Source organism: Thalassophryne amazonica, chromosome 15 (assembly GCF_902500255.1).
Source record: "Thalassophryne amazonica chromosome 15, fThaAma1.1, whole genome shotgun sequence".
NCBI classification, from domain to species: Eukaryota; Metazoa; Chordata; class Actinopteri; order Batrachoidiformes; family Batrachoididae; genus Thalassophryne; species Thalassophryne amazonica.
Window position 1 is genome coordinate 20054181 of NC_047117.1, and position 14739 is coordinate 20068919.

General features: G+C 40.4%; 2 protein-coding genes across 3 annotated transcripts in view; one reads left to right on the plus strand and one right to left on the minus strand.

Annotated features, from left to right (window-relative positions):
• Positions 1-9132, plus strand: part of gatb (glutamyl-tRNA(Gln) amidotransferase, subunit B) — a 47582-nt gene extending 38450 nt beyond the window's left edge. Inside the window, exons 8-13 of the mRNA XM_034188362.1 lie at positions 249-293; positions 687-879; positions 1078-1211; positions 7286-7364; positions 7485-7619; positions 7696-9132. Of these exons, the coding sequence (XP_034044253.1) occupies positions 249-293; positions 687-879; positions 1078-1211; positions 7286-7364; positions 7485-7619; positions 7696-7821 (712 nt within the window). The 3' untranslated portion in view covers positions 7822-9132. The remainder of the gene's footprint in view (positions 1-248; positions 294-686; positions 880-1077; positions 1212-7285; positions 7365-7484; positions 7620-7695) is intronic.
• Positions 9133-11028: 1896 nt separating this feature from the next.
• The window catches only part of fam160a1a (family with sequence similarity 160 member A1a), a 54140-nt gene continuing 50429 nt past the window's right edge, over positions 11029-14739 (minus strand). For both annotated transcript variants that reach the window (XM_034188379.1, XM_034188380.1), the window contains one exon: positions 11029-14323. In XM_034188379.1, coding sequence (XP_034044270.1) covers positions 14121-14323 — 203 coding nt within the window. In that variant the 3' untranslated portion in view covers positions 11029-14120. The remainder of the gene's footprint in view (positions 14324-14739) is intronic.

Genomic DNA, 14739 nt, shown 5'->3' on the forward strand with positions numbered 1-14739 from the left:
ATTCACAGGATTTTCCAAACTATAAAAAATAACTGTGACTTATAGTTCAAAAAATATGGTATGTACATTTGATATTAAAAACCCTTTCATTATTGATGCAGCATCTTTGCCTGTTTTATCAAAATGTTTACACAGTACTATACACAATACTTGAAAATAATTCAGATATTAGCTGCCACATCACTAGTTCACTTTGGGCTATTTTGAATTGATTTGTCTGTTTGTAATGTTTGCATTTTGCCTTCTAGAGAGACCATTCCTATGAGAGATAAAGAGGGCCTTCAGGATTACAGGTGTGTGTCAGCTTTTTGCGCTTACCCGCTACATTTTGCTGGCTGTGTTTGTTGTCATGCAGCGGTAATGTGGCAGTGATCCTGGCCTCGGTGCTGCTGGAAAAAGGACGACAGCCCCTGAGTGACAGCTAGCTGGAGAACAATAAACAGACACTCAAAGACTAAACCTCAGCATGTGTGCATGTTAGCTTAAGAGGGGGAGTGACAGTCTTCCAGGTTTCAAGCTGATTGAGTCAAATGATTAGAGAAGTGAGTGAAATGTAACATGTGGTGTCAGGAGCACTATTAACTCCTCGACAAAAGCTTGTCACTTCTGGAAGCTTATCTGTAGTGCTGATAAAGTGTTCTCCCACATGTCTGTGTCCCTTTTTTTTAACCACCCATCCTCTCCAGGTTTATGCCAGAACCCAACCTGCCACCTCTGATTGTGTACGAGGGTAACGCATCGCTGCCCCCTGGCATTGACGCATGTCAGGCGGTGGTGGTGCAGAAAATCAGGGAGACCTTGCCAGAGCTGCCCAGTGTCAAAAGAGACAGACTGGTGCAAACGTATGGCATCCTACCCGAGCACAGCTTCACTCTAGTGGTGAGTGTGTTTGTTTTTCCCCTTTAAGCAGGTGAATGTCAAAGTCAGTGTTCCCATATCACTAAATCTGTTCCCTGTATGTTTCCTTTTATTGGTGTCTGATTATCATCCAGCAGACTTGGCTTGGACTGAGTTCCACAGCAGGGAACAGCGTCCATATGAAACATTAAAAGCTTTTTCCATGGCGTTCTGTTGCAGAATGAAGATGGGTTGATTGACTTCTTCGAGGCCGTGTTGAAGGAGACGAAGAAGGAGCCGAGGAAGGTGCTTGGCTGGGTGATAAATGATCTGTTGGGTCACCTCAAACTGGCGGACCTTAGTGTTAGCCAAAGGTCAGAGATACTTTGTGTCCCCATTTAGTTATTATCTGTCTTAAACCATTTTGTCTTCCTGCTTCCAACACTCAGATCTCAAGGAAGTAGAATATGAACCTTCTGAGATTTAAATAGATTACAGAAATCCTTTTTCCATCCAGTCCACAAAAATGTTTTTGATTTTGTGCCAGTTAGAGCTGTAGCAGAAGGTTTCTTTAAATGCTGACAAGAATCGAAGGTATACTTGAAAATCGATGGATAAAGTTGTACTTATTAAGAAGACAGTTTTACTGTCGAAACACTCAAACAGCGGGTCATGGGATCATGGTATATGGGTTCTCAATTGCTTTGCAGTTTATCTGTGATATACTAATTAGATTTCAGCCTGAAACCCTCCTCACACAACTTATTAACAGATTCAACGTAGGAAAAAAATCTTTAAGTAAAATATTAAAGTTGGAGTGATTCAGGAGAGTATATTATATATACTCAACAAAAATATAAACGCAACACTTTTGGTTTTGCTCCCATTTTGTATGAGATGAACTCAAAGATCTAAAACTTTTTCCACATACACAATATCACCATTTCCCTCAAATATTGTTCACAAACCAGTCTAAATCTGTGATAGTGAGCACTTCTCCTTTGCTGAGATAATCCATCCCACCTCACAGGTGTGCCATATCAAGATGCTGATTAGACACCATGATTAGTGCACAGGCGTGCCTTAGACTGCCCACAATAAAAGGCCACTCTGAAAGGTGCAGTTTTATCACACAGCACAATGCCACAGATGTCGCAAGATTTGAGGGAGCGTGCAATTGGCATGCTGACAGCAGGAATGTCAACCAGAGCTGTTGCCCGTGTATTGAATGTTCATTTCTCTACCATAAGCCGTCTCCAAAGGCGTTTCAGAGAATTTGGCAGTACATCCAACCAGCCTCACAACCGCAGACCACGTGTAACCACACCAGCCCAGGACCTCCACATCCAACATGTTCACCTCCAAGATCATCTGAGACCAGCCACTCGGACAGCTGCTGAAACAATCGGTTTGCATAACCAAAGAATTTTTGCACAAACTGTCAGAAACCGTCTCAGGGAAGCTCATCTGCATGCTCGTCGTCCTCATCGGGGTCTCGACCTGACTCCAGTTCGTCGTCGTAACCGACTTGAGTGGGCAAATGCTCACATTCGCTGGCGTTTGGCATGTTGGAGAGGTGTTCTCTTCACGGATGATGCGAAGGAGATGTGTTGCACTGCATGAGGCAAATGGTGGTCACACCAGATACTGACTGGTATCCCCCCCAATAAAACAAAACTGCACCTTTCAGAGTGGCCTTTTATTGTGGGCAGTCTAAGGCACACCTGTGCACTAATCATGGTGTCTAATCAGCATCTTGATATGGCACACCTGTGAGGTGGGATGGATTATCTCAGCAAAGGAGAAGTGCTCAATATCACAGATTTAGACTGGTTTGTGCACAGTATTTGAGGGAAATGGTAATATTGTATATGTGGAAAAAGTTTTAGATCTTTGAGTTCATCTCATACAAAATGGGAGCAAAACCAAAAGTGTTGCGTTTATATTTTTGTTGAGTGTATATCAGGATGTTAATGTAACTGAGCCAGGACTCTGGGTTTCTGGGTTTGCAGTTGTCCTGGATTAAAAACTAAGATACAGATTTTCATTGACTTCCTGGACTTGGCCATCAGAAGTATATCCGTTTATGTTGAGCTTGCAGAAACATTTACTTACCTCAGCAGTACCAGTCATGTCTCTGGGACGTCGGGCTTTGAGACTGAGAGATGCCCGAGAGGAGCTTATGGAGTCATGAGGTCACTGTACAGAGGAGTTTGGCGGTTGCGATATCTTTACAGGAGAACACAGTCTTTAGGGTACCGGTGCTTCCTGTCTTACTATATGGTTGGGAGACGTTGATGTTAACCAGTGCCCTAAAGTGACAACTGGATGTCTTTGGTACCAGTTCTCTTTGGATGAATCTTAGGTACCACAGGAATGACTGTGGCAAATGAGTGGTTACTTAGGGACGCTCAGATAAGGAGTATCACTTGCATTGTGAGACACCTCTGTACATGATCCAGCATGTAGGTGCCTCATTGTCGAGGACACCAGCTGCTTGAGAAGCCCAAGGGGATGCCCACATTTCATCTGGCTGCAGCAGATAGATGATTACCTTTGAGGAGTGAGGAAAGATTGGTTGTCTGCCTGAATGGTTGCCATGTTGTTGATGCTGTGACACATGGCACCAGCACGTGCTTCCAGACTTGACTTGATTAATATGACTGCTGCATTTCCTGTATCCCACGCTTGAATATCTAGCAGTAAACATACCACGTTACCAATACAATAAAAACTGTTGATAATTATATTTATATTTTCATTGTGAATTCATGGAGTCACAACAAAGTGTTTCACATCATCATTAAAGTAAAATACTTGAAAAATAGACATTTAAGGCATAAAACAACAATAACAATAGAATTATAGGCAACAATAAAATAGAAGTGATAAAACAGAATTGTGCACATTAATTCAAAATGCAGCAATAATCACAGACATTAATAAAACAAAATAATAAAACAGTCACAGCATTAAGAAATGCAGAACATAAAAACAAAGTCAAAACCACAAAAAAACCAAACTATGATAAAATTATACATATTTAAAAACCGCATCAGTTCATATGACTTCACATATCTCATGCAAAGCAGCAATCGTGTCATAAGGAATACTGTAGATATGTATCGCCAGTCAGCCACAAACCACTTTGTAAATGTGGTGAAACAGCTGAGGGTGGTTAAAACTGGAGGGATTTGTGGTATCTGTGCTGAACTCCTTCAGGGAGTGAAGAAACTTTTCCTGGCATTGCAAGCGATCTTTGCAGACAGACTTTGTACCAAAGACATCCAGTTGTTGCCTTAGGTTAGTCTTGAAGAATTGGACCTTCATTTTCAAAGATACTGGACTCACTAAACACTTCTGTCCGGAGACATCATAACTCCTTAAGCTCTTTCAGGGCACCTCTTGATCTGAAAAGTTGGCGTCCCAGAGACATGAGTGTCCAGGAAGTCATTGTAAGCCTGCATCTTAGTCTTGATCCAGGATAATTGCAACCCCAGTCACACATACTCCTTACTCACCTTTGCAAACACCGCAAACAGGAGATTGATTGTTGCACAAAGATTATCGCATTGTCTGCAGAGTCAAGGTCAGTGAACTTTTACACACCGATAAATACCCCCATGTCTCTAGACTCTGTGACCTTACCCAACACCCAGTGCATTGAAAAATGCAGGCTCTAGATCACATCCCGGATGACCACCAGTATAAAAAAAAAAAAAAAAAAAAAAAAAGTCTGACACCCCCCCCATCACACAGCACTCACAGTGCCTGTGTTTAGGCCGTCTGTCCAGCAACCGCTTGTAGATCTTGATCAAACCAGTCAACTGAATCAAATTTTTTAACAAAGCTCAGGAGTAGAACTGACAGCACATCAACCTTGGTTTATGGCACCTTCTGGTTTGACTGACACCAAGCATTATTAGATTTGCTAATGGTGATCAGAACATCACATGCCAAATAATAACCTGAGGGACTTCATAAAGGGTTTGATATTCCTTAATTCTTCATGCAAAATTTCCCTGTGAGAGCTCGTCAGAGAAACTGTGCTGACAGATTCGATTACTTTAGTAAAATAATTACTTTTGGGAACAAGTTGTTTTTTTGATTGCTGCCCACTGAGCGTCTGCGAGCTCGAACATGCTGAGTTTTGTAAACAGTTCCTAAAGCAAACGAGAAATTGAATGAAGTCTTTAACATTTTGCCACAAAAACAAGTTGCAGGGGCACCTTTCACACTCCAATTTTACATAATATTGCGATGCCTATCAAACCACCAGCTATGAAAAAGCAGCACCAGATGTCTCCCACTGTTTCTGTTTATGGCACAGTGTCATACTTACACAGTAATGTCAGACACTCGTTTCTTTTTGCACATTTCATTTTCATGGCAGTTTAGTTTTCAAGTAAAATATAAATGAGGTTGCAGCTCCATCATACCGCATGTTGAGTTCTGTTTATCAGATGTATTCACAGGTTCAATCTAGATACGTCTCTTTAGGTTAAATTATGTCAGTGCTATGAAATGTAATGTAATACAAACTGTAGTGAAGCATTTAAGTGCAGTATGTGTAAACCACAAACTGGGTGGTGTTTGTTCGTCCATAATATTTCATCACATTGTTGGAAACGGGAGTCAAAGAAAAGTTGTGGAGTGCAAAACACACACACACAAGCAAACATAAACATAGCCAGATAGGTTTACCATTTTAGTGTTTGGAGTCAATGAAATAGCACCCAAATATGCAAGTATCATACATGTTTTATTAATGGCAAACTTTTTCTTTAAAATAAAAAACACAAAGTTGAAATTTGTTTTTATGCAAGTTTCATGGGTGTCATTGGTTTAATTTTGCTTTGCCTTTTAAATGAACAGCAAGTTCATTTAAAAATGAACAGCAAAATGACACATTGTGTATAGCAAAGATAACCAATGTTCTGTGAAAATTATCTGAAAAAGAATTCAGAAACCGAAAAAGTTGGGAAAAAAGTGCTTGACAACACCACAAAAAACTTTAATTCAAGTGCATGAACTAAATACATACTCCTGACATTTGATTACATCTAATTTAGCTTATGAAAAGCCAATTACTTTGACCTTGAAAAATCTTTCCATGGTAAAATTTTGTGGCATTGGAAGCTAGTGTTGGCAGAGGTTTGCGCTCTACTAGCGCAGTGCTCTAATTTGTTTTAAATTTGCATTTTCCATGCCACCCCAATATTTTCTGATTTATTTAGACCCAGAATTGTGTGAATCTGGAGCTCTTTACTGTGAAACCCTTCCAACATATAGCTAGAATGATAAAAATGAATTTTGCACAATTTGACCCCTTTAAAGACGCCATTAATGTTATGGTGTTCAATCAGCTTAAGCTTCCATTTGCTCTAAATGCTTGCGTTGTAATAGAATAAATGAAATGAGATGGAGAAGAATGTCGATCAAGGAGCCGGAGGTAAAACTGGAAACATGTCATTAAAAGCTCATCTGGACAATTCCAGTCTGTGAGACAAGTGCAACTCGAGATCATCCCCCCCCCACATCAGAAACGTTGTGCTAGTGCCTGCCTAAGAGGGGAGTATACTTTATGTACAGTGGCAGATTTGTAGATTTGTGGTAAGATGCAGACAGCATGACATAACTGTGAAACATCTCACCAGGCCAACATTTTTTAAATTACAACATCGTTACTATAATGACACAAGTCTCAGCCAAACCCATTCTGGTTTCCATCCATCTAAATGAAACAACTGCTCCTGAAAGTAATGCAGCTGTGTCTGATGCTGTTTTGGTCTAAAAACGGGGCGTGGTGAAGTGCCACGCTGGTGTGTTGCCATCTTCCAGCACCAAAAAAGTATTTGTACATAAGAAAAACAAAAACCAGGTTTACTAAGAGCACAATAGTCAGTCGCAACTGTCGCCAGCAGATTCACAACACATGCACACTCTGCCTGCACATGCAACAGTGTACTATTAATATGATCTAATTTTATGGTCACTATAGGCAAAGACAGTGGGAGGAGAGGGGGTGGGAGGAATCCAATATTTCAAAGAAACTGTCTCTACCCCCCCCCCCCCCCCCCCCCAAAAAAAAGCTCACCTTACTGTTGCCCTGCTTCACCTCAGGGAACTTTGGTGTCAACTGTGCATTCTACCAAACTGGAGTTAATCTATTGACGAGCCAGGAATCTTAGATGATCTGGCCTGCAGGATGCTGAAGGAAATCTCTACTCAGTATAATAGGTTTTTTTGGATTGCGTTACACTGTGTGGTAGCCTGGAGAATAACAAAAGGGAGGGGGGGGACACAAAACACCAACATTACAGTCAAAGCACAAATGTTAAATCTTTTGCTGCAGCACTCTGTCATTTAGTCTCCTTTTCCCATCTGTGTTTATCTCCAATTTCTTCCATTTTATCTGTAATTTAATCTGCCGTTCATTTGCTTCCAGCCCGGTCTCACCGTCTGCCTTGGCTGAGCTGCTGGAACTCCAGGAAACAGGACGCATCTCCTCGACAGCTGCCAAACAGGCCAGTCAGCTGCACCAACCCTGCACTTATCTCCTACTTTCTGTCACTCACATCTCCCTTTTAGTGTGTCTGCATTTTCTGGTTCTCACCTGTGTTTTCTCCATTCGTCGCAACTCTCAGGTGTGGCAGGAGATGTGGAGATCACCAGAGAAGACCGCCTTTCAGATTATGCAGGAGCAGGACTTGGGAATCATTAGTGACCCTGCACAGCTGCATAGAATCTGCCAGAAGGTGGTGGACTCGCACCCTGATGAGGTGAGGGCTCACACCTCCATTATTAATGCATGATTATGTGTTGAAGGTGCATGATGTTTGTTGTGTCTCTCTGCAGGTTCACGCCATCAGACATGGCAACAAGAAAGTTCTGAACAACTTGATGGGCCTCGTTCAAAGGGAGACCAAAGGCCGGGCAAATCCGCTCATGCTGCGGGAGATTCTGCAGAAGATGACTTCTTAAGGACAGAGAGCCAAACGGCATGTCAGTGATATTTTATGCCTGTGTCAGCACGCAGATACCTGGAGTATCTGTGACACAGGTGGCAATTTCCACAGCTCATCCTTAAAGCCACAGCATGCAGGATTTGGGAGCATTCATCAGCATCATAACCGTCTATAGTTTACCTGCCATGTTTATACAGTAACCCAAAAGGGACATACTTACCTTGTTCTTCACATTTTGCAGTGCAGACGGTGGACTGAAGAGATGAGGACTCTGTGGTTGCTTCTCTACATGCTGTCAGCTAGTTGCTAGTACAAGCTAACAAGGTTGAGCAACATTTCATTTTTTTGTGAAATACATTACTTATCACAAGAGAAGGCAAAGGAACGTGAATCCCCGTCGCCATAGATGCAAATACATGGAAGGAAAAGTGTGAGCAGTGACAGCATAATGGAATCTGCAAACTGATCACTAGATGGCACTAAATTCTACATGCTGTAGCATTAAAAAAAGGTAAGAGAAGAGAGCGAGAGCTGCTGAGAAGTTGTCATTTTTGTAAATAGTGTAGTGACCGGACAAGAAGAAAGTTCTGAAAATTAATAAACCATCAGAGAGCATCACTTCAGGAGCCTGAACACTGGAAGTGTCTGCAGCTTCTATTTTCGAGGTGTAACACAAAGTTATGTTTCACTGGAAAAAAGGGAATTTTGCTTGAAAAATGTAGACGTTAGATAAAACAGGAAAACTGCCTCAGGTAAAAACGATGGGTGTTGCACAGAAATATACATCTGTGTGTCCTGTTGACCGCAGCTGTATTGGTCATTATGAGCAGTTATGAGGCCTGAAAATCACTGAGGTAGATTATATTGCTGACATGGTCTATGCCTTCAGATGTCCAAGCATGAGTGTGATCAGTGAGCGCCCTCTTCTGGTCAGAGCACAGAGGAAAAAGTCGAGTATGTTTTCTGCAGGGCCTCGAATGTGCACAACATGAGTAATGTCAACCTATAAAATGCATTTCTGCACTTAAATACTCTTCTGAAAATGATCTAACCTCATCAACACCAGCTTGTTTGTGATTGGTCAGAAATATGACGAGCCCACCCGGCATAGAAATGTTGAATTATGTACAGTCACACTGCAGATTAAAGTGTAACTTTATAACCCACTTACAACCCAACTGCACTTAAATCAAAACTAATGTTGGACGTTTAAGTACAATTTAATTTTAGGTCCGTTTCTTATCTGGAAGAACATTACACACATTAACAGAAGTTGTCTTTATTAAGAAGAGGCACACACATACACCAGCAACACACAACAAAAACAACCTGGTCAGACAGAAAAAAGGCTAAACGGTGTCAGAACGAATGGTTTTAGTTTAAATACCCATTTTGTGCCACTGTGCTGAAATGGAGATTGTTGCTCTGGTTCGCCTCGGCGCACAGCGACACTTTATGATGAAAAGGCAAATAAAGCTCTGCAACATTCTTTTACCAGAGAGAAAGACATCAAAAATTCAAACGATCGTAACAATTTTATTTCCAAAAATGCCGACGCTCAACAGCGTCTCACAAACTGCCGCTCTGGCTGCTCACAATCAAGTCATAAGTGACTGGATTTAAATAGGATTATACATCACAGACCAGAAGTGCTCAAGTGCAACCGCTAATCAGCTATGTCACACACGTCTATGTACAGAGAAAATTGTTTTCATCCTGTCAAAGTAAAAGTGCATGTAGCTTCTGTTATTTCTGCAGACATCTCAACAGCATCAAAAACATTTTCATTATTACACAATTCCTTGGTAGGAAATTTGGCTCTTCATCAATTTACTTTATATCTTTACAACTCAAATTTAAGGGCCCCTTCACACAACACGAATAAGTAAGAATCAGGGTGAATCACAGCAAAACAGCTCCCGGTGTGTAGTGAGCGCCTTGTATGGGAGCACCCTGACATCAGGGTGAATATGAGGCATAACTGTAAAGTGCTTTGAGCGTCGGATGCAGATGGAAAAGCACTATATAAATGCAGTGCATTTACCATGGTCACAGATGTACAGTCATGAAATGACATGAATGGAGCAGTTGATGCGCTCTTATGTCCACATCTGCTGGCCCAGTGTGTCAGGCCCGACACGTGTGTCCTGTGAACAGCGCGGTGCAGGACAGACACCGCATCATGTGGACCAGAGCTCACGTGGGTAACGTGACATTCAGATTGCCCGCTGCCTTATGATCTGACGGTCCGTTTCACCCAGGGGAGCCTGTCAGTGTGTGCACCGTGGGTTCGCTGGAGCCCATCACAACAGTGATATGTTTTTATGCATGTCCACGTGAGAACAACAAGCAGACACACACGCGTCACAATGGACAGTTGTGAGGTCATGTCCTTTAAAACACGACACGTGTTCCCCAGCTGGGACGTCCAGAACCAGAGATCTCAACAGCTGCTGCTGCTCTTGGCGGCCACACCCCCTGTCCGTCCAGCGCATACACCGTACCATTCTGTGCATGCCACATTTTACAGATGGGGGGGACGCAATACACGTGATTCACACACAAAACATGTTGGGGGGGGGGATACTCTGGCACGCCACATGTGTACTTGACAACTTCACAGTCATGGGGGCACTTACACAAATTTCACAGCCAGCTCCAAAGTGATTGTCTGCTGACTGTTTTTGTCCTAACAGCATGAATAGCCAAACATTTTCTAAGTGCCAAGCTAACGGTATTAGATGTTTGTCTGTGTCACCTGGAATTTGGCTGACACCTGCCGCAAGAGGGATCGAATGGGCTCTCACGGCGCACTCTGTCAGCCCCTGGTGTGCGCAAATAATTGTACATAGCAACAGGTGTATGAGGCGTTGGAGGCAGCTCTGATTTTACATGAATTGCATACAATTCCTGCTTCGTGCGCAATTCGGCCACATTCGTACTATGTGTGAAGAGGCCCTTAGCTGCACCAAGCTGGTTTACAAGTGGAGCCATTGTAGAATTTTGTCTGCAAACATTCTCTCTCTGATTGCAACTTTTCATGTCATTGCTTGCTTTTGTTGAAGAAAAAAAAACGAGACAATCTCTCCATAAAAATGGGTGTGTGTTATTTAAGCCACTATTGTTAACATGAAGGCAGTTTGGCATGTCACACCATTTTTGATCAAATACATGTTGCATCTTTGGCTACTGCAGACATCTCTTTATGCTTTTGAGTAATTCTAAAATGGAAATTGATAGTTTTGTATTACTGCCATTCATACCTGCTATCAAACATGCAAAACGTTGAACAAAAAAGTTTAGGCAACAATTTAAAGTCTGCAAAAAATGCAATTATCTTACCAAGTGTATTTGTCTAATTTTTCATCAAAAATCAAATCTAACTTCCTGCAAGACAAAGTCACATGCAAAATTTCAATTAGATACAAGTTAATTGGCCATAAGGGCAAAAAGGACAACTGTAAGTTTATTTTTGGCAGTCAGTCCATCTTATTTTCACCAAAAGTTAACTTGTCGAATAAGCAGGCGCATATTTGAGCAGCTTTTGTCACCATCTAGAGGGCGATATGAGCATTTTAGGACTTCTGTTATATTTTTTGTTTTTACAAAATTTTGGGTTTCAAGTAGGAAATGTATCAGAAATGCATGGTTTTATTCATCTATATATTTATTTTGGCAGGTATTACTGTATATAAATGAATATAAATTTAAATTTTGAGAGAATTTTAGGATGTGGAAGGTTTTGTCATAGACGCACAGCAATTTCTCTTGACAAGCAAAACTTGCAGTTGTGAATAATTACTTGTTTTTAGAGATGCAAAATACTGTACTCAAAATAAGGCTTTGAAGTTAGCTGAGGAAACATTTTGATCTTTATTTCCAAGATTCTTTCACTTAAGTTTTTTAAGATGTACGAGTATTATCTTAAGTCCTTTATCTTACTGAAATTTTACTTCAGTGATTTTGTCTTATATTAAGTGCATATTTGATATTTAGACTATGAATTACACATATGCATATGTTTTGGCAAGATTTCGTGTTTTGCAGTGAAAGTATTTCCTTTCTGAAGAATTCATTTAATATCTCATCGGGAAATATCTTAAAACATACCAGAAACCCACGTGTAATAGCTCAGCTGGACTCCTATGATTATAGAAATAATTTAAGAACGATTACCCTCCATACATTTGAACAGAAGTAAAATTACAATTCTGTGAACAGCAGTAAGCCAAACTCACTAAAAACACCACAAAACACAATGCCTCCACAGAATATAATGAAAATCCATGACAACTAAAAACTATTGTAAAGAAAACATGGCAATATAAACTATAAAATAAAAATCAGAACCATTCCCATTTGGACAATACACAATGCAAAACTTAACTACACCCTTAAAATATGCTGAATTTGCATAATTCTGAAGGCCATTAAACGTCTTCTTACAATATGTACATTACAAAAACATGAAGTAAGGCAAATGTTTTTTGTTTTTTTTGATGCATTGATCTGTAGAGTTTTACAGAATGAGAACATTAGTTATTATATAGATATTGATGTTTTGAGATAGTAGTGTATTGTGCATTTCTCAACTCAAGGCTGTTTAAAGGACTGGTAAGAGATTGTGCACTAAAAATCTCCCGAGGTACCATTATGAGTTAGAAGAAAAATATTAATGACATTGTTAAAGGACATCTCAGGTGAGAAATTTAACAACAAAAACAAGCCGTTTTAATCACATGAAAGTTTTCCAGGAATTACCCAAATATGAATGTGGAGCGTACTCCTGTACCAATTATCACACTTCCTTATACCTTGACAAATATTATGTATATCATGTAAGGTTTATATTAAATTAATATAATAGTATTCAAGCAAAATACTAGTGAGGTCCTGTAGGTAAATATGGTTTTTATTTTTGCACTGCTGCACACTGGTGTCTTCTAGACCAGTGTACGCGTACATAAACAGTTCTGTGGCTAATACCTATTACATTTGACACTGGGGGTGATCCCACATATAAAACCAGATAAAGCAGCGTAGAACAAACCCAGAAGAAGAACACAAAGGTTTTATGTGCTCAAATTAGTTTGTTTCTTGATTTAAAAGGAGACGAGCTACTGTTAAACGTTGGCTGGGGTGCAACCTGGTACATCAAAAAGCCTCCACTTTATTTCATCACCAATAACTCTTCATTGGCCACAAGCAATACATGGCGTACAGCAGCGCAAGAGTGGAAACCAACACCCTACTGCAATCTGTTCTTAGCCATGCTATTAGCATAACTGCACTTATTTTACATTTATAACAAACTGGAAAACTGCATTTGAAAACTGACATTTCTCCGTCAAGGTTTGTTTGTTTGTTTTTTTTAAGTCTGTGTTGATTGGAAACTAATTTTGACACAGATGTTGTTAACATTAGCCTGTCCTCTGGCGTACCGTCTCATCTCTACTCTCATTGGCTGTATTTTACAGAGGTTGCCAGATTTATGCGGTCAAAGGTCAAAAACTTTTAACACTACCGTGTGCCTCTGCGGTGCGCATTTCTTTCCTCTGGATAAGATTTTCTCTGCACAGAGAAGATACACATCATATATTTTGCAGTGAAAATGCAAAAACACCCTCAGTGTTGCAGTTAGCATATGCTAACGTTAACTACACATATGTGAAACACGCCATATCAACATCACAATATACAATAAACGTATAGGTTTGGAAATCTGCTAATTCCTGGAAACCTTTCACCTCTGGTCACATAACAGTCGCGTGAGGCTAAAGAACAAGATCAGTTTGATGCATCTTTACGATAGAAAATTAGATTTTTCTGCTGCCAGCTCAAAAGCAAAATTGTAAAAATACACAAACGCTGCTCAGTTATGGTTCCTAGAAATAAGAAGAAAACATTCAGAATAGGGCGGAACCACGATGACCAGGAGGATCGGAAGGCTTGCATGAAGACAAATTGCACATAATTTAGCTGAGTTAATCGCTAAAAGCTGCTGTGCAACTTAAAATCATTCTCTGCCATCTTTGGTTGGTGGCATGGAGCTGCCCACTCAGGAGGATTATTATCTGCTGGTACAGGTTTCAGAAAATGGGTCACAACTTTCCAGCCAAAAAATAAAAAAATCTGAATGCCTGGAAAATTTTTTAAAAAGTACATGAAATTGATTGTTCAGAAAATAAATACTCTGTCATTTTTAAAATAGTTGTATAGAAAATCATTGGATATAAGAAGATTCCTTATAAAGTTGTGCTTTGAAGTCTTAAGAAGTTGAGCTCGGACACATCACAGAGGTCTGCTGGGACGCCGTTACTCTTCCATAGGAATGTACGATAAAATGGAGTGCTCTTGTGCAATGGCAGCCAACTCTTTGAGGAACTCTGTGAAGAGGACGGTAGCGAAAACGTCTGTCCGATCCAGAGAGATGGCTTTGGGTTTAGGTGGGGGTGAACTCCTCAAGATCCGTCCTGACTCGCTGTGAGCGGAGCCTCTGTGACCGCCGCCACTTTTGTCTAAGGAGGAGCAGTTACACATCTATAAGTTACAAATACAGAGGTTCCTCTTAATGATATCAGCATTCAGGAATAATGAAAGACTCAAGGAACCAACTAAAAAAATTTGCTTTAAAATCCTGTGTTTTTATGCAACTCTTAAGCCATGTGGGAAAATAAAACCACACCAAAAAGTCTGAGGGCTTATTAGGAGATGTTCCTCAACTACAAAGTCAAGAACCAAGAAAAATTTATTCTGGATCCCAACAGAAATCAAAATGCAAATTATAGTGAATACACACTGTCTTAAAAGTTTTCCACTTGGAGGAATTTGGCGGCAGGTTTTTCTGTTTTCTGAAGCTGTAAACTACATTTAATGTTTACATGAACCGCTTCTATCTTACATCAAATTTTGCATGGACGTCTGAAACAACTAA